This window comes from Polyodon spathula, chromosome 11 (genome assembly GCF_017654505.1).
Source record: "Polyodon spathula isolate WHYD16114869_AA chromosome 11, ASM1765450v1, whole genome shotgun sequence".
NCBI lineage: Eukaryota > Metazoa > Chordata > Actinopteri > Acipenseriformes > Polyodontidae > Polyodon > Polyodon spathula.
In genome coordinates, this window is record NC_054544.1 from 42,124,923 (window position 1) to 42,151,035 (window position 26,113).

At 38.6% G+C, this 26,113-nt stretch overlaps 1 protein-coding gene across 1 annotated transcript in view; it reads left to right on the forward strand.

The window, feature by feature from the left end:
* Positions 1-23,172, forward strand: part of LOC121323485 (espin-like) — a 43,101-nt gene extending 19,929 nt beyond the window's left edge. Inside the window, exons 4-13 of the mRNA XM_041264570.1 lie at positions 831-1,013; positions 1,878-2,009; positions 10,895-10,900; positions 11,158-11,244; positions 13,205-13,369; positions 18,107-18,230; positions 19,125-19,240; positions 19,802-19,981; positions 20,622-21,327; positions 21,367-23,172. Of these exons, the coding sequence (XP_041120504.1) occupies positions 831-1,013; positions 1,878-2,009; positions 10,895-10,900; positions 11,158-11,244; positions 13,205-13,369; positions 18,107-18,230; positions 19,125-19,240; positions 19,802-19,981; positions 20,622-21,327; positions 21,367-22,223 (2,556 nt within the window). The 3' untranslated portion in view covers positions 22,224-23,172. The remainder of the gene's footprint in view (positions 1-830; positions 1,014-1,877; positions 2,010-10,894; positions 10,901-11,157; positions 11,245-13,204; positions 13,370-18,106; positions 18,231-19,124; positions 19,241-19,801; positions 19,982-20,621; positions 21,328-21,366) is intronic.
* Positions 23,173-26,113: the final 2,941 nt, after the last annotated feature.

Genomic DNA, 26,113 nt, shown 5'->3' on the forward strand with positions numbered 1-26,113 from the left:
CTGAACGCCAAATAGAAGGGGCACCAGGGTCACAGGCATCATTAATCCAAGCAAGCTATTCAACACTGAACCAACTAAAAGTAGCCCCTATTGGACACTCCCAAAACACATGCACTTGTGTGTCTCTAATCCCAGCTGGAAACTAGTTACCAAGAAATGAATTTGGGTATTCATGAACTGGAAATCGCATATTGCAGGGTTACATACTGTAGGATTTGAAAACAAGACTGACATGAATCGTCTAGTGTGCAGACGTATCTGAGCTCAGCTGAATTCTGCTCAGTATGTAAATTGAAATGCATGGGCCCCTATTTCATTACAAGGAGTGCTAATCAGTGCATTCTAATCTAATTTCTTATCACTTGTCTTACTAGCATTTTTATGGCCGCTCCAGCCTGAAACCTGGTAGACATTCAGATTAAACTAAGAGCACTATTGAAAAGTAGTAAAATCACAAGTTTTTAAATTCATAGACATATTTTTATAAAGAAATTTAAAAGTTACTGCTTCCTGGGAGTGAATTACAGCAAAACAAAGTGTTGCTAATGATACAAAATATGGATGTTAAGTAGAATTATTCAGGTGTTTGTTTGATTACAGCATTGCATAGCATCAGCTCTTACCTGTAAAAGGACAGCTATCTGTGCTCTGCAAACCCAAAAGGGATGCCAGTTCCTCACATGCACTGAATGCTTTTGTATAGTGTGTGTGACAAACAGACACAACTCTGCATTCAGCCTCCTGCACCAGTCCCTCGCTTATTGCAATATATTTTGTCAATTTCTAATGAGCACATGGATGAGATAAGGTAATTTGTGGTTATGTCACAGGCCTCGTTCACAGACCTGAGCCTCTCAGCACAGGATAACGAGGGAGCCACGGCACTGCACTTTGCTGCCAGCGGGGGGCACCACAGGATCCTGGAGCGTCTCCTGCGCATGGGGGCAAAGGTCATTAAGGACCACTGGGGAGGAACCCCCCTGCATGACGCAGCCGAGAACGGAGAGCTTGAGGTAAGAATGAATAGGATGTGAGTTAGCAGACTAGTCACGGTGCGGTGTAACAAATGAGTTTCAACAGAACAGTCAACAATGAGAAACAGAAAATGAATTACTCTTTATATATATATACCAAAGGTATCTGATCCGAAAAGCGTTTGTCTGTGTTTAAGTGTGTGTATACACTTGTACTGTATCTGCTGGCTTAGGTTTTATCTTATAGATATCTGTCTGCTGTGCATCACAATGCACTATGCTCTGGGTTTGGGGTAAGAAGGAAGTTCTTTGAAATTTTAATTAACGCAGGAAGCCATCCGTGCAAATACAGTTGACTGATCTTGCAGCTAATGGCCCACCTGTTTAATATTCTATGTGTTATGGATGATTCTCTAGTCATGTTTACTAACTATTCCAGCAAAATATGTTTCTGAAAAGAGTCCCCAGGCTGGTGTGAGTAATAATGGTGAATAATAATCCCGAACACATAAGAATAGTCACGAACGAGAGGAGACAATTCAGTGCTTGTCTGGTTCCTAGTAGGCGATTGATCAAAAACCTTTTTTCAAGTCAGGTGTTAAAGGATGCCAATTTTGTATAACAAAAAAATAAAAACACAAAGACCAAATTCCAGGTTACCAGGTTAACCCCAATAGAACTGATTAAACTTCTAGAAGCATTACAATGCACTTACAATGAACCTGTACAGAACACTGGTCGTTTTTTCATCTTGTGTCAGTATTTAACCCAGTTCCAGACAATACCATCATTATCATCTCTTGAACTCTGGGGACTGCACCTGCAGTTTTAACCATTACCTCTATCTTGAAAGGTACATGGTCGTATAATATCTGCAGGATCATTACACTGTTGTCTCCCTAGTGCTGCCAGATTCTGGTGATGAGCCAAGTGGACCCTCGATTCCGAGACAGAGACGGATACACAGCTGGGGACCTGGCTGAATACAACGGGCACTATGAGTGTGCCAGGTTCCTGAAGGCAGTGCAAGAGTCAGTAAGTTCCAACACACCATGAGGCCTTTCTAACTGCACGCCAATTTAACGATAAACAAGCAGCATGTGAAAACATTGGTCAAGATACAAAACTGGAAAAAAAAAACACACAGCAGGTATTTAAGGAAGTTTTAGTAAGTTAGGTTGTTTATACTCATTTTGTGAGCAGTTGAGCAGTTTTAAAAGAAACACATATACAGCACACACATATTTTTATTATAAAACGTGATAACTGGTATGACTTCAGGGTAAAGGAAACTCCCGACGACATTTCACCCGGCAGTGTCTTCTGGGTCAAAAGCATGTTGCTGTTAGAAAGCATGTCAGTCAACTGGGGGAGCAGATGATTGGATACTGAAGCCAGGGAAGGTCTGGGGACAATTCTGTGTGACCTTGAGCAAGGCTTTTAACCTCCTTGTCTTCCGTCTTTCAGGTGAGACGTTGTTGTAAGTGAATCTGCAACTGATGCATAGTTAACACACCCTAGTCTCTGTACTCACCTTAGATAAAAGCATCTGCTAAATAAACAAATAATAATAAGGTGTTTCTTTCAAAACTGCACATTTGAGACCTATATTATGGGTTTGCATGGTGGAGACATTTTATGGAACAATTTTGTTAGCTACACTTTAAATCATTAAAATACTAACTTTCTGAAATGTATTCATATTTCTACAGAAATAAGCTAAACCGACTAACATGCACGCAAACATGCACGCTGAAATGTCTGAATGCATATGTATCAGAAGATATATCACACTGTTTGTTCCAGTGGCAGCTGGTGAACTTTGAGAGGGGTGAGGCATCGGAGAACCATCATTTTATCCCCCAACCATAACCCCCATATTTCACCTCTCCCAAATACACGGATAACATAATAAAGTTACATACTACTTACACACGATGTACTGTATTTAACTGTTCTTCAGTTATCCTCCCGTAATTGCTACTGTGTATTACATTACTGAAATGAAAGCCTGTGATATAAATCACCAGAGATACTAGGCTGCTGCTTTCTGTATACTCAATAAATAGGCCTACAGAAGTAGTAGGCTATGTAAATAACTAGCATTTGATATAAATACAATATGAATAACCATATCGCCCTATGCTTAAGTATTACTTTTAGTGCAGAGGGAAAACAAATGAAGGGTACCAGGTTTAATCAGGCAATAGATGATGAATCTCCATGATTTATTTTATTTTACTTTCTTTTCTGCAGGAGCATACTGTAGTTATTTCATTAAAACATATTTCACCTATTTTAAAAGTGGCTTGATTGTTTGGAATGTCATACTGTAGTTATGACAGCTATACACTTTCATAACTGTCACAGGCGCTGGGTTTAGCGCCCCAGAGCTCATTGAAAACCTGGATTGCTTTTACCCACTAAGAGCTCAGAAATCACCACTGCGCATGTGCTCCAGGGGCGAAAGGCTTCAGCACCCCAGAACCAGTTGGAAACGCAGGCTTCTGATAGTCCCTTGTAGCTTAAAGGGTTAAGTACTCTCAGGAAACACCTGAATGGCTTTGTGCTTTCCCCCCAGATTCGTTTCCAATGCTGTACCTCTATCTGTTACTATAGTAAGGTGGACAACTAGTCCTCTAGGCGATAAAAGTACTGTAAACGTTGCTTCAGTGACGGTTCATCAGACAGCTGTGTGATAAAGTATGCCAGCTAGTTGTTTAGTTAGTATAGCTAGCATAGTGTTTCAGAAAATTAAATGAAATGACAACTAATTATAGGTGCCAGCGATAAAGACATGTGTCATGCTGAGTGGGACTAGCTTCAGGAGGAGTCCTGAGTTATTACTGACAGGCAGAAGATTAATTAGTGAAGCTTGTTTTCTTATCACCGAGGCCACAAGACTTTCTAAATGAATGCTATTGTTTTGAGGATTGTAACAAAGCATGGTACTCTGCAAGCCTTTTGTGTGAGTGATGAATATTTTAACAGAGGTTCTGTTGATCATTTCTCTACTTGATTCTGTTTCATGTATGTTCTGGAAAAACAAAGCCGTGAGAATCTTAGTCATGTTGCAGTCATCTGACATGGACTTTAACAATACAGAATGGTTTTAATGAGTCTAGTTCACCCAAGTTCAACGTTTGTTATTCCACAATAAACTAGTGAACAGGATTTTAACATACATTTTAAATGACAGCAGCCATTATTAAATTATTGGCCATTTTTATGGTTAAAGTTATATTGAACAGGCTGTAGGTTTTACAACACAATGCTAGAGCTTTCCCTAGCTTTATGCCCTGTTGAATGTATCCCTGCAGTATCTTTTTCAACATTAATCGTGATTCTTTTGATATTTATTAACATATCCCTCGTCATAAATGAGTTTTAAGCAGTTGTTTTCTTTCCACATCGGTTTAAGCATTTTGATTGGTTCAGGATTGAACATTTTTAAAATTTTGTTTTGGTACATGTCGTGGGTCCTCTGGTTAAGTTTAATTTGATTGTAGCCACCAGAGAGTTTTGTTTACTTTTCAGAGACTGTCCTGCAGAGTTCTAAGTGAGATAGTTTCTTTGGAAAACGCTGACAAGCTTTAGCCAGGTGAATTTCTTTTAAGGCTGTCCTTTTTGCTGTTCAATCTGTGTTGCTTATTTTTGAAGAATATAATTACAAAAAAAAATAACTATAAAATACCCAGAACTATATAAAATAAAGGCAACCTGTTTTTAAGAAACTGCCGAATTCCATAGGATGTGGATGTCTTGGTTAGATAAGTATTTAAGGCTGTGAGTCTATTGGGGTACATCTCTACCAGGTTTGCACATCTGGATCGTGCAATATTCGCCCATTCTTCTTGGCAAAATTGTTCAAGCTCTGTCAAGTTGGATGGGGATCATTGGTGGACAGCAATCTTCAAGTCTTACCACAGATTCTTAATCAGATTCGAGTCCGGGCTTTGACTGGGCCACTCTAGAACATTCACTTTCTTGTTTTTAAGCCACTCCTGTGTCGCTTTGGCTCTGTGCTTGGGTTCATTGTCCTGCTGAAAGGTAAATCTCCATCCCAGTCTTAGGTCTTTTGCAGACTGAAGCAGGTTTTCCTCAAGGATTTGCCTGTATTTAGCTCCATCCATTTTGCCCTATACCCTGAAAAGCTTCCCAGTCCCTGCCGATGAAAAGCATCCCCATAGCATGACTCTGCCACCACCAAGCTTCACAGTAGGGATGGTGTTACCTGGGTGATGTGCTGTGTTGTGTTTGCACCAGACTTAACGCTTTGCATTTAGGCCAAATAGTTCAATTTTTGTTTCATCGGACCACAGAATCTTTTGCCACATCTTTTCAGAGTCTCCCACATGCCTTTTTGCAAATTCCAAACAGGATTGTACATGTTTTTTTTTCAGAAATGGCTTCCTTCTTGACACTCTTTCATACAGGCCAGATTTGTGGAATATCTCAGCTGTTGTTGACACATGGACAGTTTCTCTCATCTCAGCCATGGAACGCTGTAGGTCATTCAGAGTTGTTATTGGCCTCTTGGTGGCTTCTCTGACCAATGCCTTCTTACCCGACTACTCAGTTTGGGAGGTCTGTCTGCTCTAAGCAGATTCTGGGTGGTGCCGTATAACATCCATTTCTTAATGATCGACTGGATTGTGCTACAAGGGATATTCAATGCCTTTGAAATCTTTTTATATCCTTCCCCTGACCTGTGCCTTTCCACAACTTTATCCTGGAGTTGTTTTGAAAGCTCCTTGGTCTTCATGGTAGTATCTTTGCTTTGAATGCACTACCCAACAGGTGGCTTTAATCTGAAATCATGTGAACCACTTTTATTGCACACAGATGGACTGCATTTAACTCATTGTGTGAATTCTGAAGGCAATTGGTTGCACCTGAGCTTATTTAGGAGGGTCATAGCAAAGGGGGTGAATACTTATCTAATGAAGACTTATCAGGTTTTTATTTTTAATTGATTTGTTTTTTCACTCCCCCCCCCTTTTTTTTTTTTACACATTGGAAGTATTGAGAACAGATTTCAGTGTAGGGATTCTAAATCCTGCTACTGTACAGTGCCGTGAAAAAGTCTTTGCCCCTTGTCTGATTTTCTGCATTTTTCACATTGAATTTCGTCTGCAGGCTTTTCTCACCTTGGCTAAGGTCAGTGTTCATGACTCCACCTTCAGAAACACACTGGGCAAAAATGGGATTCATGGCAGAGTAGCAAGGCAGAAACCGCTGCTCACTAAGAAGAACATGAATGCTCATCTCAAGTTTGCCAAAAAGCACCTGGATGATCCTCAAGAGTTCTGGAACAATGTTCTATGGACACATGAGTCAAAAGTAGAACTTTTTAGCCAACCTGGGCCCCATTATGTCTGGAAAAAACCAAACACTGCATTACACAGTAAGAACCTCATACCAACGGTCAAGTATGTTGGTGGTAGTGTCATGATTTGGGGATGCTTTGTTGCATCAGGACCTGGATGACTTGCCATCATTGAAGGAACCATGAATTCAGCTCTGGATCAGACAATTCTACAGGAGAATGTTAGGCCATCCGTCCATGAGCTGAAGCTGAAACGCAGCTGGGTCGTGCAGCAAGACAATGATCAAAAACACACAATCAAGTCTACATCAGAATGGTTGAAGAACAAGAAATTTAAAGTTTTGGAATGGCCTAATCAAAGTCCAGACCTAAACCCCTAAAAGATGCTGTGGCAGAACCTGAAACGAGCAGTTTATGCTTGAAGACCCACAAATGTCATTGAGTTGAAGCAGTTCTCCATGGCACTGTGAGAGGCTGATCAATAACTACAGGAAGCGTTTGGTTGCAGTTATCGCTGCTAAAGGTGGCGGAACCAGTTATTGAGTCTAAGGGGGTGATTACTTTTTCACACGGGGACATTGGTGTTGTATAACTTTCTTTAATAAATAAATGAAATAAGTATAAAAATGTGTTAATTGTTCCCTCGGGGTCCCTTTTATCTAATATTAGATTTTGGTTGAAGATCTGGTAACATTCAGTGTCAAAAATAAGCAAAAATGCAGAAAATCAGACAGGGGGCAAATACTTTTTCACAGCACTGTATATGTCTGATGTAAGGGTATTTATGAGACTCACTTTCATAGAATACATTCACATTCTGTATCAGACTCGTTTTATTTTGAAACTAGCCATGTAAAAATTGTTACACGGTTATCAAATGGAATTTAACATGAGACATGTCAGGTTTACCCCCAAGAAATTCACCCCAGCCAGTGTCATGCAGTTCTCCTTAGTGTTGATTACCAATATTGTTATTATAAAAAGGGCAGATTTGTTTCCCCAGGAATCTATAAATAAATGAAGACTACGCTTTGCTAATATCTTAATGCACCATGAAAATAAACCTTGCCTTGGATGGGTAGCAGGATTCAGAATGATCTCCCTGTGCCAGTGAGTCGGAAGCATTGGAATCAGATGGTCTGGTACCCTCTTGGCTGGTGGCTGGAGGCCTCTCAGTTACGGGTTCCAGCATCTCGCCTACAGAGACGAGAAGCTGGCCTGGTTTTAGATGCCTGGGCTTTAGCTTCAAGCAATAAAATGTGTCATTTTTGCATTTTTTCTTCCTCCGTACAATATCTGTCACCTACAGTACCAATGTAACATTTGGGTCTGGGTGGTGGTTTTGATGTGGATTAGCACTTCTGCCGATAAGTTGCACTGACACCACATTTACCCCTTCTAATTTCAACTGTATCAAATTCATATGAATTCACAGCCATTATTTTGAAGTATTATTTTTGTGCCTAATCGAATTTCTTTCACTGATTGTCTTGGGACATTCTGAGATTCTTTGGTATGTTTTTTGGGATCATCTATTTTACAACAGAACACAATCTAAGTAAATCAGGAGCTATCATTCTTTCCGAAGCTTTGGCGGGAAATGTAGGGGTTGGGTTTCAAAAGGGTATCAAAGTAGCATCTACAATCTAAGTCACCATCCACTCATAAACCACCTTCTTAAGCGTGCAGCACATTACTTTTGATTGCAAGTCATTCCAGACCGTAGCAGGAGATGATGTGGGTGCAACAATCCGAAACAGGATCATCCAGTAAAAGCTTTCTATCACAAACACTAAGACATTAGCCCCTTCCATATGAAGCATCTTCAACACGTGGCAATGCTGGCTGAAACAGGAAACAGTAATCATTTTGTAAAGAACAAGGGTCTCTATTGAAAGTATTTTATTTGTATACAAGTATCTGCACCAAAATGTAATAGGCATAGAGCAAATACGAGGTAGGCTCTATTCACCAAACTTAAACTCACGCCATTTTGATTAATTAAAAAAAAGTATGGTGTTTATGAAACTTCCATTTCTTTTCTTTGAGTGGAATTCCAACAAAATCCCTTAGGGGACATATATATATATATATATATATATAATATATATATATATATATATATATATATATATATATATATATATATATACACACCCATTTTCACTTTGGAAATACAGATATTGCAGATGCAGTTCATGATGGAAAACAGTGTTTAGCACAAGCCTGATGTTTATATTACCAGTGGCCTTTAGTAACTGTTGTAAGCCGCTAGAGCCTAAACATGCTAGTCTGTAGTGCTGGCAGCAACATAATCTATGTATAAGACAGCTGCCATATGAAATACTATTGTACCGTAGAGCTATTAAGGGCTATGAGCCTTTATGGATATCTCAAGTGACAGAAATGTAGCCATACCACTCCAAACTATTCCAACACTTGGAATATACTACTTGGAAAGCTTTGTTTGCTGAACTGGAGACAAATGACAAAGCCGTAAATCAGTTTAGCCTCCCCATTGGCATCCATCCTTATTCTACAGTTCCATGGCTGTTCGGAGGTATTCATTACCACATTGCTCAGCCAGTTTCCTCATCATGATTACAGATGGGCGTGACGGAAGATCCTTTACATTCCCTTGTTGCTTCATTCCTATGGAAGAATGGAAAAGCAGTGGAGCATGAAGGATACAATGTCTCCCTTCTCTGTCTTAACTTCCCTGCCCGTCCCCATTTGCCACTGTGACGTCATAGTCACCCAATATCACTTTTCAATTATTAATCCCATTCTAATCAAAAGATCTCTGATCTGCCTTTATTGTATATAACCTAATGATCCCTGGCCTTGTGGTCACCAGTCTCTGAGCAGGAGTTTGCTGGCTTGGGTCAGACGTACCTGCTTTCTTCAAACCTGGGTACAGGCTGATTTCTACCTGATTGGGTTTTTGTGTAAACAGCAAGCGGTGAGTCACTATTTTAGATTGTGTGTTTATTGTTCATAATTAAGGTGTCCAGGCTTACTTCATAAAAACAGGCGTGCATGTACGTGATATCAAGTAAGAAAGGAAGCTTGAGGTCATGCTTGTCAGTTTGATTGATACCATGGTTTTGCTACGCAAGCTTGAGTATTAGCTGGAATTGGTGAACTTGAAGTAAAATGTTCCTCCGACTGAACATATTCATTGACACAGATCTCAGTAAAAGACCTGTCTTCGTCAGTACAGTTGACCAAGCCTGTAATAGTAAGGTTGCACATTTCATGTTCCTCACTGTGAGGGTCTCATTTGGAGCGAGGAGGCTTCTGGTTCACCTGTTTTCTTACAGAGAAATTCCTCATAGGTTTTAGGAGAAGGTACTATTGTAGAATTGGTACTCCTTTAATGAAGTACTTTGTTTAACTGTTTCTTTCAGTAATGTTAGAGTAAGAGTAGGCTTCCTTTTTTAGGGTTTTAATGTAATGTTTTCACATATAAAGGTGTTTCCTGGAAAGGCATAAGCAGGCAGAATGCCAATACTGTTCAGTTAAAGATTGCTTATCATAAAACATAACGGTATAAAACTAATTTGTAGTTTCAGTTGAGACCTCTAGAATTGGGTTTACTGAAGCTAACCTGATAAACTAAGCCAGCAATGGATATATACACCAGTCAAACATTTACATGGGGCTTTTGAAAGCTATCCCTGATTGTTTTCAATACATTTATGTTCACTAAGATTAGAGGAGAGAGCAACAGATCCTATTAGCTGCTGAAAGGCCTTTGTGAAGTTGTCCCTCACCATAGTGTTGCTTGCAGTTGGATTTTTAACCTGTGCAACAGGCTTGTGGAAATATTGGACCCTATTCACAAAGCCTAAACTGAAACTGGAAATACCTGGAAGATAAACGACAATCTGGTCTCTTTTGGATGCGTAGTTTGATGTTAGAACAGACTATGGGTTACTTTAGACTTTCTAAATATAGTTGCTTCTTTGGAGACCATGTATGCTTTTCAGTCTACCAGCTGTACTATTATTATTATTATTATTATTATTATTATTATTATTATTATTATTTGTATTCATGGTGAACTGTAATTTTCCTATGAGAAGTCGTATTACTGTTTTACATAGTAGTTTATAATTTAACTAACTGCCAATATTAAGATGTCCATTACATCCAAAACTGTCAGTTTGGTGTACATACTGAAAACCTTTAGAACTTCCTTATTCTGTACAGTTGACTTAAAGCAGTTCCTTTTAACACAGTTCCTTATATGATTACAATCATGGGGTTTCCATGCAAGTTTTTTTGTAGCTCCAGACATTTACACGAGAAAAAGGTTTTGGGTTTCAATTCACTAATTTATTTTACTCGAGTAAACCAGGCTTTTCACCCGACGTCATGCAAATGAATGTGAAAGGTGGAGTTGATATGTAAATTAGCTATGTGTAAAGAACTCATGCTGTTTTTGAAGATTACTAGTGAAATTTTGTGAACATGTGGTTTCCATGCTCAGAGAACTGGTACACGAGTGAATCTAAGCTGGTGTAATAAAGCAAAATACCTTGTGCCTGATTGGCTAATAATGTGTTTTACTGCTCTTTATTTTCAGTTTATGGTAAGTGCTTTTATACAGAACTGTATAAAAATTATTTTTTATGCTGTGTCTGGACTGTCATGTTTTATATCTCTTGTGGGTTTACAGTTCTGTATAAAAGCACTTACCATAAACTGCGTTATGCCCTTGTTATAGTATTAAAGCTGTTGTTTGAGAATACCCTTGCTGTAAAAACTATGCTAAAGTTAAACACAAAGAGCAAGTGAGCTGCTTAAATGTCTAACTGAATTCATTCCCGCCCCTTTTTTTGATCCCAGCTATGTCCAAAGACCTGTTATGAAGAGCTCGGTCAGTGCCGAGCTGTTGTAGTCGAGTCAATCGAAGTCGGCGCCGAGGAGGAGCACGTAAGCGCTAAGAGAGCCCGAGGCTGAGAAGTGCGCGTAGGCCTGAGCTGGATGGTAGCTAGAGCCGAATTATTCAGCGTCGGGGACAGCGCCGCATGCCAGCGGGTTCACACTACACCACATTAGCTCACACGACTCAGAAACAGTATAACTACATAAGGTAATAAGAGAGAGAGAGAGAATAAAAGCTTAGCGCCAGTCTCTCTAAGAGGTCGAAACCAACTCTAATCAGTAATGTCTACCGAAGCGAGACTAAGGCAACTAGCAATCTCTAAAACACTCGTAATATTGTAGTTTACCGTAACAAATCCAATTTGCAGGTAAAAACTGTACAAATGAGACAATTTCCTGCACAAAGAAAGCACAAGGGCAATCTAGGTGTTGCCTCACCGAGGTGAGTGAGAAAATGGCGATATGCTACTGTGAGGACGTCCCTCTTCAGCAGGAGGTGGGAGGGACTACCCCCTCACAGCAAGGCCCTGATAGGGCAGCTTTTTTATATATGCTCAGTGATTGACAGGAAGGAAAGGCTCTTCTGATTCGGTAATGGTTATCATTCTTTTCAGGGAACCAGGATTATGGTAATAACCAAACGTTACTGGGACCAATTATACTTGGGTACAATGTTGACTGTTCAATACAACTCGAATGAGATTTTAGGTTTAATATTAAAGAACTAGAATGTACAAACTAAACTAAAACTTAACCAAAACTGCATGAGTGGTAATATATGACACAATAAATATGAGTACAGTATTTTCCACTTGAAAGGGAACTACAAATATGCTGGTCCAACAAAAGAAAGAGAATTTGTAAATTATCAGCCCACACAATAAGAGATCACAGACTGGATAAAATGGAATTTAATTGCCAAAAAAGCTGTTTAAATTTCCTTAGATCAACCTCTGCTTCTGCTCAGCAATGTGTTGTAGTTTGGAACAGTGCGGTTCGCCCAGGCATTCCGTTGTGGGTTTGAATGAATGCAAGATGGCAAAATGAGACCGCAAAACTCTCCACATGAGTTGTGGAACAAAACATTGAAACTAAAGATTTCACTCAAGCTATATCGAGATATCTATGACCTTAACTCTGCAATACTGAGTCTGCAGTGCACTTTATTTTATTTATCAGTATGGTTGTCGCCATTTTTATTTGAACAACACCTATTACCTCCTATACTAACATGCAACGTAATTCTCTTTCACAGCATTCTTTTCAAACTACAAATGAAATGGAATTATCCATAATTCTGATACATGAAGACAATACAGAAGCGTCACTCGGAAGTATAGACTAGTCTTTTAATACTCGTTTTCAGGATTAAACCTCAGTTAAACCAGTTCAAGTTGAACTGCAAGTCACCCTTTCTGTTTAACTGTGAGTGGTGGTGGCTGGACAGGTACATTTGTTTTATAATCTAGTATTGGTATTTAAAAAAGTTTTATTAACATTAGCAACATGTACTAGATGCTGTTCTGTTTCCAGTATCTGACTTCGAGAGTCGGTGGTGTGATATCTTCCTGGGTGTTTCCCTGTACATCCACAGTAAAAAATAAAATAGAATTCCTGTCCCTCTTACATCTCAGCAACGGACAAACAAGAGGTGCAAACATTCAGAGGGCGCGTTGTTCTGGAGTTTGCACTTTGTCTGCAAAGGAGCACTTTCTTTTCCCAGCTTTAACCTAAACTTTTGTGCTTTTTAATCAATAGCAAACATGTGGTTTTAAACAGTGGTTAATAAAATGCCAAATAATAGTAAAATATTGGCTCTAATTGATTTATTGCATCACACACTGAATAATGGAAATAAAATGAAGTGATACTAGGTAGTTCACAGGTAAAGAGGATCATGTGCAAACTGTTACCATCCACAAAGGACTTTTATCAGTAATATAATTAATTGTATTTATTGTCTGCACTGTACTATAGATTCATTAAGACTCTTGTGTTATTGCCTCAGCCCTCCCCAGCTAACAGCTCTCTGTTGGTGATCAGCAATAACGAGGTGGACAAACGATCAAAGACAGCCGTGTCAAGGCATACCACTACTGGAGACTACTATCGCTCCCTCACAGAAGGCAGCAGGGACTCGCACAGCTACAGTGCGGGGATGGAGAATGGCAAGGTAACCATCAATCCAGGTTTTTCATTAATAATCACTTCTTTTCACAGTATTAGTCGTTTTTAGTTGAATTTAGAGTTATTTGTTGTTTCTTGTTTCACCGCAAGACAAATTACAGGTACAGTACAACATCGCATATCCGACCCCCTGTGGACTGGGGTATAGGCAGATATGTGAAAAAGTCGGATTTTCAAACATCTATAGAAAAAGCATTTACACATCCATAAGAAGGTTAGTGAACAAAAACAACTGCTTTAAACGTGGAGAAATGTTTTGCTTTAAAAGTAAGCAAATGTAAACAAGATTAATTGGGCTACAAATACACAGTGTTGCTATCCAGTTTGTTATAAGCTATCTCCACACAAAGCTTTTAAAAAAATTAATAAAATGCTAAACAAACAGTAAATGTACAGTAATTCCATTCCTGCAACTGATGGCTTCTTTCTTAGCTCTAGAAGTAACTGCCTCCCTGGTTCTGCTTTCTTAATATCTCTGTCATGGTACTTTGCTCTCTTTCTTGATATTGCCAAGAGCCGATAAGCAGCTCGGTTTGAAGATTGCTTCGGGTATTTTAAACAAACGTCCAGTAAGCACTACGTTTATGAAGCCTGCTTTGTTTAATTCAAATGCATTTAAAAACTACAACAACACGCTGCTAATATCTGCAAGCGTGCGCTCCATCATATAAACACATTGAACAAAAAAAAAGCTTTCTCGACATGTGTATTGAAACGTTACTGCTACACGTACACAGCCCACCCCTCTTAAAGGGGAACGCACCAAAAGGCTGACTGCTATAACACTTTCTTTCTGTTTCCATTGCAGATGCTGCATTTCCTGCCAATGCCATTACTCTAGTAGCCTACGTTTTAATATTTATGTATTTATTTAGCGAGGCAGTTCATTGACCAGGGCAGCTATGTGACGGTCGGATATTCAGCGTTCCACTGTCCACAGTTCTGTCAGATTTGGAACATTCCTACCAATAGCATAATTTCTTTACTACGCTGATAAGGACGGACTATGATAACAAACATGCAGCTTGGGCATTTGTAGCTGATTAGGCCATTATCATTTCTATGATAAGTTACTGAACCATGGAATGCCTGCTGTATACAACCTCCAACACATATATTGGACACAAGGAAAATGCAGAGTTTGTGGCATGTATTGCCTATTTTACCCCAATCATACCCTTGCTTACTAAGTATCTTGATACCCCTGAATAGATAATTACCCCCTCTTCACATTTTTAAAGAGCAAGTCAACTCACAAGTGTGGTGGTAGTCAAAAAAGTAATCCATTCACGGAATAGAAACAACTGCAGATCGGGCTGATGATGCCAGTACTGTGTCTTGGTATCTCTAGCTCATCAGTGCAGTTGAATGTGGAAATACTTGCCAATCGAATGCCTTCTATCTGCTGTCTAGTTCATTATGACTGAAAATGTCTTGCAATAGGGAAAAGCACCTTTTATGTATTACAGAATACTGGGATTGGACAAGAAGGTAGGCATGGGGAACACAGTACTGTATAGAGCAAAAACTTTTATATAATTGGTATTCAGTTATTCAGTCTTTCTACTGCATCTCCATGTTGCTAGACGATATATGCCATAATGGAAAAGACATGTGATAAGGTGCTGATGGTCAACGCTCAGTCGGCAAGTGTTTAGTACTCAAGGCTGCACAAAATTAGTGAGGCTTTAAAATGATCACTCTCCTGATGAGCCATTCTGGAGACTAGTCTTTCCTTGGAGGGATTAGACGTGGTAATATTTGTCTGTGTTTTACGCCCCTGTATATTGCCGTGAAGAAGATTATTATCAGTTCCCAATAGGTGTGAAGTATGTATGTGTGTGTGTGTGTGTGTGTGTGTGTAGGGTCAAGTCCTTTAAGTCCAGCATACACTGTGCTTCTGTACATGCAGAATATGAAGCATGCATCTTGAAAAAAGCGAGGAATCGTGAGGTACCATTGAGCAGCGCAATGCCAGGTTGCCATGGAGTTTTTAACACTGAGGTTAAGCCTCTTGAAATAAATTGAAGGGCAAGTCATGGGAGCTGTGAACAAGGATTTCGCTATCATTTACTGTCGTCATCAAAATTTCTTTCACTAGCATGTAATGACTGAAATTAAAATCCTCCTTCACTAAAATCTAATTTGCTTTACATACAGTCCACAAATTTGTAGGCTTCTCAAGAAGTATACAATAGTAGATGCATGCTGGTCTTTAGCGTAGCAGTAAGCTGCCACGTATTAAGTTTTCACCAAACCCAGATCTGTCATTGACACTGAGATGCATTTCTGTATGAGAAGTAACTATTCCAGGCAGCAGCTAAAGATACGTTTAGGTTACTGAATGTCCTGTATATCGAAAAATCACAAGAGCCATTTCTCTGTGGCAGCTCCTGTTTAACGATTCATCACAGGAAGAAAAAAACACCTGTGATTTCACAGAGGCCCACACACACCCTTTTTTTATACCCTATTTGGGAAAAAGAGTTAGTGCATAGTCTGTACAGGTGGGTCAACACCAGTTCCGTCTATCGTGTATTATTGTGTGCAAAGCATGATCACGAAGTACACGATGCTTCTTCGAGGAAGAAGCATAAAAAAGTATTATGAAGAAAATATCATCCACATACCTATTATGCAGGGAGATGACGACTGGTGTTTAGGTACCTACTTGAAGATAATTAATAGATAATTAATTAATATGTAATTACTTTAATTGGCGCTCTTCATTATGCATTCCTTCCAAACAAGCTCAAACCGCAGAGTCAACAGTTGAGCAAACATGCAACACTGTTATATCTCAGCAGGCAATACTGTTCAGGTAATATCTCAGCTTCAGTTAAATATCAATTACATGGAAGAAAATGCATTCATCAATTGGTCTTGCAAAAGAAATAGCAATACTCTTAACTCAGTAAACACATAATATGAATATGCAAGTAGGATAACTGTTTGAGTGAATATGAGTCTGTAAATATCAAAGTGAAATCTCAGTGAATTCCAGTCAGTGAGACATTACAAAATCATAATTAATTCTTTATCAATTGGTTGTTTAAAATACCTCTGTTAACTAGAACCCGCCATTTCATTTGTTTATATTTATTTCAGCTTCTTTTACTCAATTTCTGAGATCGCTATATTATTGTTTACTTATTCAATTCCTTTCATGAACTATTAAACTGGCCCCTTTTGTTATGAAGCAACTTATAACCACACCCTTTTGCATTTCATAAACATCAACCTTTCTGCAGATATACATGTATTACATTCCCCAAGTATAGTTTCTGGACATCTATTCTTTAATTGAAGACTATTCCATTTGTTTTGCAGACTGGTTCAATGGCAAGGTGAGGGTGCAGTCTGTTGTTCAGGTTTTATTCAATAAGAAAACTCTTCAATTGAATTCAGCTTGGCCTCGTCGTTATCACTCCTGTCCATAGTTACGAGGCTAGCATTGTACTGTTTATCACCTTCTGTTTGAACTTGCCAGTGCTGTGAAATTATACACAAGTTTAATCGTAATCTCACTTATGGTTCTACATTTAAACACTCAATAGAGCTGAATTTAGAAATGCTAAACGAAACTTAAATTAAATGGCAAACGTTTCAACTAGAAGTCTTTTTGAATTGAAGTTTATTTTAATATTTCTAAATATGAAGACATGCTATGATGAAACAGTCCGAAACAATCAGAATGTTATTTTGAAGTGACCGCTTAGCTGTTTAATTTACAAGTTGGCAATGACTTCTTTGGGAACACGTAAGACAGAAAACAACTACACTGCCTCATCTCTGCATATGTAGGCTGTGTTCTAAATTCAGCTCTGTATGTCAACAATCCATCTAACTGTTCTTAGTCTGCTGTTAGAGCTCTGTACTTCTCATACAGCTCTGCCGATGGACATCAAGCACAGCCACATTTATCACCAATTGTATCCATGAAGACTTTGCAAAAGCCTAAATAAGTTCATGCTTGCATTTTTGCAGTCTATGGTTTTTGGTGGCTTTCTCTAAATTTAAAGATTTGTTTTGAAAACAATCCATTTCAGACACTTTTAAAAACAGACAAGAAACAGTTCATGTATACAGAACTTTATTTTAAAAACAGCATTAACAAAAAGCACTGTGTATATATATATATATATATATATATATATATATATATATATATATATACACACATATATATATATATATATATATATGTGTGTGTGTGTGTATGTATATATATATATATATATATATATATATATATATATATATATATATATATTAGTTGTGTAATTCTGCATATTGTCAATCTGCTGTTGATCGCATTGTACATTATAATGTGCTTACCTGTTGTAACAGGTCCTTACTAAAAATGAAAATGTTTATTTCAACTGTTAAAAACACAGTAATTATTAAAAGAATCCCCATTAAATAGCAGTACAACAATGGGACTAATTATCACAAATGTAATATAATGCAGTATTTTAGAGCATTGCCCTCTGCTCCGCACCCCTAGTAGATTAAATCTGATCAAAATCCCCTCAGCTCTCTGCTGGTGAACAGCAATAATGGCAGCCTTCACATAATGTTTTCCTTGAAATAAGTATTCCTGTGTGGGTTGTATGACCATTGAATGGAACTTTATTTGGAGGTTCTGGTAATGGTTAAGGCTGCAGCAGACAGTAAGGTATTGAATTAAATGGCAACCCATATTTAATTGTTGTGTTTCCAGAAGCAGCCCCTGGTCAGCCCTTCGCTGGGCATGCCTCCACCCCCTCCAGCACCACCTTTACCTCCAACCAAGAACTCAGGGGCCCAGAAAGCACCAGCACCCAGACAGGAAAGGACATCTACAGGTGAGAATCAGAAAGCAAAGGGTTGGTTCAAGAAGGGATCTGTGCTTCATCAGAGCTGAACGTGAACGTGGTTCACCTTTTCAGAGCCCATGACCAGACCAGAAAGCATGTCTGGAATATACTTTAAAATGAGGAGGATGAGCCCTCACAGGAGTTTACCACAGTACATTTCCAAAGTAATTTTGCAGTTTTCCTACAGTTATACAATGCATTTACCATACCTCTATATGCTTTACTATGCTGTCACTTTGCTTTATTACACTTTGCTATGCTTCTACTATGGGAAACTTTTATAAGGAAGCCATCCTCATCTTATAGTATTGACTATAAAACAATGCATGAATGACCAGAGATCTTGACTATCCTTAACATATATATGTTTTTTTTTTCTTAATATGTTTATAAACAGACTTTCTCTATCACAAAAATTCCATTTCATGTGAGAATTGGGTACACATTTAGCTGGTCCTATTAAAATTCATTCAATTTATTCATGGGATTTAGTTACCCTTCTCTGTACCTTGTAATGTATCTCTTCCTAGCGGCTGATGTGTTAATAATACTGACACATCCTTACCTGTCAAGAACTGTGAGATCTGCAGTTCTTGTCCAGCCCTTGCCTTTCTGTTCAATTCAATATGCTGATAAAATTAATTACAACCTTTTCAAATGTAATAAAGATCCAGCTAGGTGAGCCGTAGTTCAAAACCATAATTACAGTCATTTTGTACAATCCTACAATACTGTCTCATATGACATTTTGTATGTTTTTTAAACATCTTTGTTTAACATCTTTGCCTGCTTGTGGTATCGGCAGCTAAAGGCTTTTCAGTTGATTGCTAACATTATTGTTCTACCATTGACTCCCTGACGTTTCTTGCTGTATTGTTCTAGAGATTAAATCTTTCAACATGACGCTGCCCAGTAACGACAACAAACAACTGTTTGATGAAATGAAGACGACAAAAACATTGAAGCACGCAGGAATCACAGCAGTGTTCACAGGGCAGGTGGGGAGCCTTGTAGTATATTTAACACTGTGAGAGAGGTCACAGCAGTGTTCACAGGGCAGGTGGGCAGCCCTACAGTATAGTTAACACTGAGAGATCACAGCAGCGTTCACAGGGCAGGTGGGGGGCTGTACAGTATAGTTAACACTGTGAAATAGGTCACAGCAGTGTTCACAGGGCAGATGGGGGGCTATACAGTATAGCTAATACTGTGAGAGATCACAGCAGTGTTCACAGGGCAGGAGACTTCCTATACTGGGCCTCGTCTCCAGGATTCCTCGTAACCAGTTCAAGTGCGGAAACCTGGGTTTCAAAATTGCCCCAAGGCCATATATTAAAAAATATATGTTTTAGAAATAGACACACCAATACAAAATACCTCCAGGTGAATGTTGCTTTAACCTTGTGTAGAACCAGATTTCATGTTTTAAAATAGAAATTCTAAAACATGTATTTCTTTAAAAACTGAGACCTATACTATATAATGAGTGAATGAGAAAATGTGCTATTTTGTTAGCTACAATTACATTAATATCTCTCACAACATCTCGTCCAAAGAAGGCAGATTCCACGGGGAATGGGACAGTGGTGTTGCCCTCTGAGGAGGTGAACGTGGTGGATATTGATTCTTTAGTCCCCACCCATGATGAGAAGGGACGCCCAATTGCGGAGTGGAAACGTCAGGTGATGGTGCACAAACTGCAAGCCCGGCTTCAGGATGAGGAGGAGCAGAGGAGAAAGGTATCTGTTTGGTGTGAAGCCTTTTATAACCTACTGTGAAATAACAAGCATTGTTATTATTATTATTATTATTATTATTATTATTATTATTATTATTATTATTATTATTATTATTATTATTATTATTATTATGAGGAGGAGGAGGAGGAGGAGGAGGAGGAGGAGGAGTGTGTAGGATTTAAACTTGGAATAGGACTTTGCTAAAGTTGTATTCAAACATGTTTCTGACCAAGCGACTTTTGTTTTTTGCCTTGAACACATCTGGTTTGGCTCCATTTCAGAATTCTGCACTCCTCGTATTAGTACTGTTTATTATTCTTATGTATTTACTTACATAATATTTTAAATGAGTGTTTTCTACAAAGTTATCTTTCTGTCCAAGAAGATTGAAGGATCTTATGTTCATGCTAGATCTGTAAATCAAGTTATATCAATGTTGGACGCTTTCCTCCTCTGTGCTGTATTTGCCTCTTGGCTGGGTTGATGTGTGCATCCTTGTGAGTGACAACACACTCTCCAGGATAAGCTCTTTACACCATTCCATATTCCATTATTCATTTAATGTTCTGCCTTTGGTTTTATTGTGCATGGTGTGGATAGATGTACACTGACATTACACTTTTGTCATCTGCTTTTAAAGGAAAATGGAAACAAATATCTTCAGATGGAAGGCTGGAGATATTCCCAAGCTCACAATGCAATCCTGGGTCCTTTCGGAGAGTTGTTGACTGAAGATGATCTTATCTATTTAGAGAAGCAGATCGAGAATGTGCAGATGAAGAAGAAATGTCAGGTGTATGAGTCTGAGCTGGCCAGGTTGGCCGAAGAGCTAAGAACCATTCTGCCTGCCCCCATCGTCAATATAACTGTCAACACACAGTTCATGCATCAGAATGCAGGAAAGGATGGACATATCTCTCTACCTGTGTGGTGCAACCGCATATCAGGCATTGTGAAGAGTATGTCCCTGCTTCTGGCCAATCTTAATGAAAACAAGGAAAACAAGGAGATCTCCAAGATGCCCAACACTGAACTTGCAACCGTCTTCTCTCAGAGGCCAGAGAGGAAGAGCTCTACCCGGGGGACAAAGGAAAAGGTTGAGATAGAGATCCAGCAGTTTGGAGTGTCTGTCAGGAACTTGAGGTCCAACTTTGAGAGGCAAAGTCCCACAAAGGAGAGGACCTCTCCATTTGAAGAAGAAAGCAAAGAGGATATTATAGAAGAATATAGGCCGGAAAGCCCTGCCGTGGCATCTGAAGCCGAAACTCACACCACAGGCACCATAGATCCACCAGATCAGCTTGGTGAGGAAGACCAATCCTATCTGTCACAGCCTGATGATACCAGTGACTCTGGAATTGGCTCTGAGGAAGCACCTACTGAAGGAAATATTTCACCGGTTCAGGAATCAACTAGCCTGAGGAAAGAACGCATTGTGGTCTTATTCCTTGGTCACTGGAAGAAGTCAGCTTATACCATGACCTTAAAGATAAAGGATATTAAGAGGAAACAGAGTCTTGCAGGGCAGGCAGCCACCGAGCAGGTAGAGGAGAAAGCCGAGGAGGAATTGGGACAGTCCAAGAGGAACATGGAGAATGGCAAGCTAGGCCACTTCTTCCAGCAGAGAAGTGCTATCAACAAAATGATTGGAAACTGGAGGAACATTATCTCTCACGTCCCCTCACGACAGATACGACGCTTGAACCGACAGCAGATTACATACTCACCAGAGCAGTTCCTGCCTCGTGTGAACGGGGCTCCCCTTGACTACCACAGTCTGACCCTTGACCTCTTTATGCTGGGCTACTTTCACATACTAGAGCTGGAGCTTCCACCTGATGAGAGAAAGATGAGACATCTGCTGTGCTTCGAGGTCTTTGACCACCTGGGCAAGTTCAGCTGGGAGACTGTCCGCAACTTTCACAAGGCGGTCATTGAGGAGATTGATGCAGGCAGCCGGGAGTGGAAAGATGGCTTTGAAGACATCAAACTTAAGTTCTTTGGAAACGTGCAAAACCAGCCACTGGAGGCAACAGACTCTGCCAAGCAGACCATCGCCACAGTGAGACAGGTGCCCAAAGTCATTGTTCAAAGTGCCACACCAGATGAAGAAGAGGACCTGATAAGGAAGAGTGGCTCTGATCTCAGCAGCTTCAGCAATGATGAGATCTGCAAGTACATCGACCGCAGCTTTGCCTTCTGGAAGGAGAAAGAGGCAGAGATCTTTGACTTTGCAGAATAGGCGCTGCCACCACTTTTTGTTCTTGTTGTTTTGTTAATAGGTCAATAGCTTAAAGGACTACACAGTATGTCATCCTGTTGGTCGACAGTTATGAATTTTAAAAAGTTATTTTAACAAGATACAGCAATCACACACAACACAGACCACAATTTGCCATTGAGGAAACTGCACTATTTATTGGCAAAGCATATTGCTTGACAGATATCAGTGTGTGTTTTTATTTTTCTTTATTCTTCTCTGAAATACTGTAATTTACAAGGCCCTCTTATTTGGTGCTTTAGCCATTTTTACATGCTGTGCTGATGTCCTCTCTAAGAAGATAGCTTTGTTAGCAAAATTGTACTGCTCTGTGTATCTAATACAATACATTTTAAAAAGTCATTCACAAGAGCAGCCGCATAAATCAGTAGTTGACAGACTTAAGCTTTGTAAGGGAATTACAAATGTCCTCACCAGGTAGAAAACCATTTCTCTCTTGATAGCCCTTTCGCTGCTATTTATCTATTCTTATCTTGAATTAGCAATTGGTATCTGTATCCAATAGGCCCAGACTTTTCCCAGCATGCCACATAACTGGATGCTAAATATTTGATTATTATTTTCACAGTTTACAAATCAAAACAGAAAGCAATGTACACTCTATACAAGTGGGAGCCCTGCGTCTTCAGAAAGTGTTTAAACTAGCTTACGAATGAATACGTTTTTAAGTACTTTTGTCAGTTTCTTATGGTACTGCCGTCTTGTGGACACTTCCCACCAAAAACACTGAGCTAAGAAACTTAGTAATAACAAGAACACTTAACTGCTTTTAACAAAATAAAACATGCATATGTTGTTGAAGTGTAACACTTTTTATTTAATATACATGTTGAAGTTACCCCTCCTTAAAAACAGAGTGTATCTGGTGCTGAATATCTGTGAATGAGAAAACAGTTAGTAAAATAGAATGTCTGCCACCGATTAATCAAAATCACAACCATCCTTTTCATTTATGGGATTTTGTGTCTAATTATAATAATAATAATAATAATAATAATAATAATAATAAAATTGCTGTTCATTACTGTGATCTGTATTATCATTATCATTATTAGTATTAATGATAATAATATCAACATTGGAAAGTTTTAAATGATTGTTACAATTAATTTTTATATTCATTTTTTTTTATCTATTTTTTATTATTTATTATTTCCATATTTTTTATGTTTATTAATTTTAATGGTTATTTGTTTATTTTAATTTTTTATCCCTGATTATTTATTATTTTATTATTGTTATAATTATTTTTATGATTCATCTGTGCATTAATAGAGACAAAAGTTTTAGGCAGGTGTGAAAAAATGCTGTAAAGTAAGAATGCTTTCAAAAATAGACATGTTAATAATTTATATTTATCAATTAACAAAATGCAAAGTGAGTGAACAGAAGAAAAATCTACATCAAATCAATATTTGGTGTGACCACCCTTTACCTTCAAAACAGCATCAATTCTTCTAGGTACACTTGCACACAGTTTTTGAAGGAACTCGGCAGGTAGGTTGACCCAAACATCTTGGAGAACTAATCACAGTTCTTTTGTGGGTTTAGGCAGCCTCAGTTGCTTCTCTCTCTTCATGTAATCCCAGACAGTCTTGATGATGTTGAGATCAGGGCTCTGTGGGGGCCATACCATCACTGCCAGGACTCCTTGTTCGTCGTTACGCTGAAGATAGTTCTTAATGACTTTCGCTGTATGTTTGGGGTCATTGTCATGCTGCAGAATAAATTTGGGGGCAATCAGATGCCTCCCTGATGGTATTGCATGATGGATAAGTATCTGCCTGTACTTCTCAGCATTGAGGAGACCATTAATTCTGACAAAATCCCCAACTCCATTTGCAAAAATGCAACCCCAAACTTATATATAGTGGCAAAACAATACAAAAATGAATTATTGCTATTATTATTATTACTATTACTACTAATAATAATCATCATCATCACCATCATCATCATCATCATCATCATAATAATAATAATAATACCATATGGGTTCCCAGTATCTACAGATGTATTCTGATCCAATACCACTGTTTCATTTTCCACATCGAGTCCAAGACGTTATCAGGTCCACAACAGGGTCTTGTGCCCAGAATGTTAGGAGTCATTTTAATGTGTTTTCAAAGTTGGTTTTTATGAATAATATCTATTACATTCATCAAACTGTTCAAGACTTGTTAAAAAGGCAAACCGTTTAGAACACTTTTATGACCTTTTTGAGGTGTTTTTTGTTCTGTTGATTTCTATTTTAGAATACCTGTTGATTTGATTTATGTAATGTATTGCATAAAATTATACTTATGTTTTCCTGGGTGTGTGTCTAATTTATTTTAGTAGTTATCAACTTAAAAATGTTTTAGATCCAAATATCTTTATATGTGTAATTCTTGCTAATAACATTATCAGTGCATTTACATTGAGAATTGAGACCTTTTAAGAAGAGTGGCATAGTCCTGATTAATGGGCTAGATGTTTGAGGTAAGCTTGCAAAGGAGCTGCAGGTGTTAATTCCCACAGGGAGTTTCCTCCTTAGTCAAAACCCGTGCAGCACTTTTTAGATTTTGATTCTCACGTACCTGGCTTTCCAGGATTATATTGATGATTGAAGTTTGATCATGAAGAAAGCATTGCCATTTAATTTGGAGATGTTTGCACCCTGGCTGTGCAAAGTAGACCAGTCTTCGCTGGGGACCCCGAAATGAGTGTTGCATTGGCTCAGGCGCTCATGTGGGTTAGGGAGGCACCCAGTGAGCTCATAGTGGACACCTACAGGGCTCGCTGACATCCGCTTTCAAGTTCCTGGGTGAAGAAGGAAGCTGGCTTGTTCGTGGGATCGGAGGACACCCATTGAACCTTCAGTTCTCCTGAGCTGTGTCGGGAATTGTTGTGGTGAGGAGAAAAGTGATTGAGCATTCCAAATTGGGAGAAAATCAGGGGAAAATTATAATTGGATACACTTAATTATAAAAAACAAACAAAAAAAAAAAAACCTTATCACACAAATATGTGAGATGATGGTTGTGAGATAAGGTTTTAGCTATGTGAGATTATATTCAGCAACATAATCTTCACAACTGGTACTACAAACGTGTCAGGTACTATATGTAAACTGTGCTCAAGTTAAAACTTCAAAAGTTACGTTATAGCCAATAATTACCTTAATGGCTATAGAACAGCAAACACCATAGTACAAACAAAACAAAACCAAACAAAAAGCAATGCTGCTGCCACAGGGCCAGCCCACTCCCTCTTGATTACACTTAAATCAGTGTTTGGTTTCTACTCTTACATTACACTACAACTCACATTCTACTGGTATAACATTGTCCTGTTTAACAATGGAATTGTATCTGTATGCAGGAGTTTATAGTTTATCATATCAACTGTAAGCTTTTTTTTTTGTTGTTGTTGTTTTTTTCATATACTAGAATCCATGTATTTGCATCTGAATCATAATACAAGAAAATATGTTTCATTTTAGTTTTATTGAATTACTGAATGTTTGAATTTGTGGATGTATCTTTACACACAAAATTATATTGATGCCTCAATATGGTTGACTGGCTGTGGTAAATTACACTGCTGTGGTGCACCACACTGTATATGAGAGTGCAACATATTTTGTGTGCCAAACTGAATCTTTCCTAGTTCAAAGTTTGCATTCTCCTAATTATTGGGTTCCATTTGTTTGTTCTACACAGTGACGAAGCCCAGCTTGCTTTTGTTTTTGTTAAGAGACACTATAAATAGCTTTAACTAGTGGGGGTGAAATGTCATTTTACGACTCTGGTGAACGTGGTAACCATTTATAACAATTGCTGTTCCAATTCCTTTCGTTTCAGTTTCAA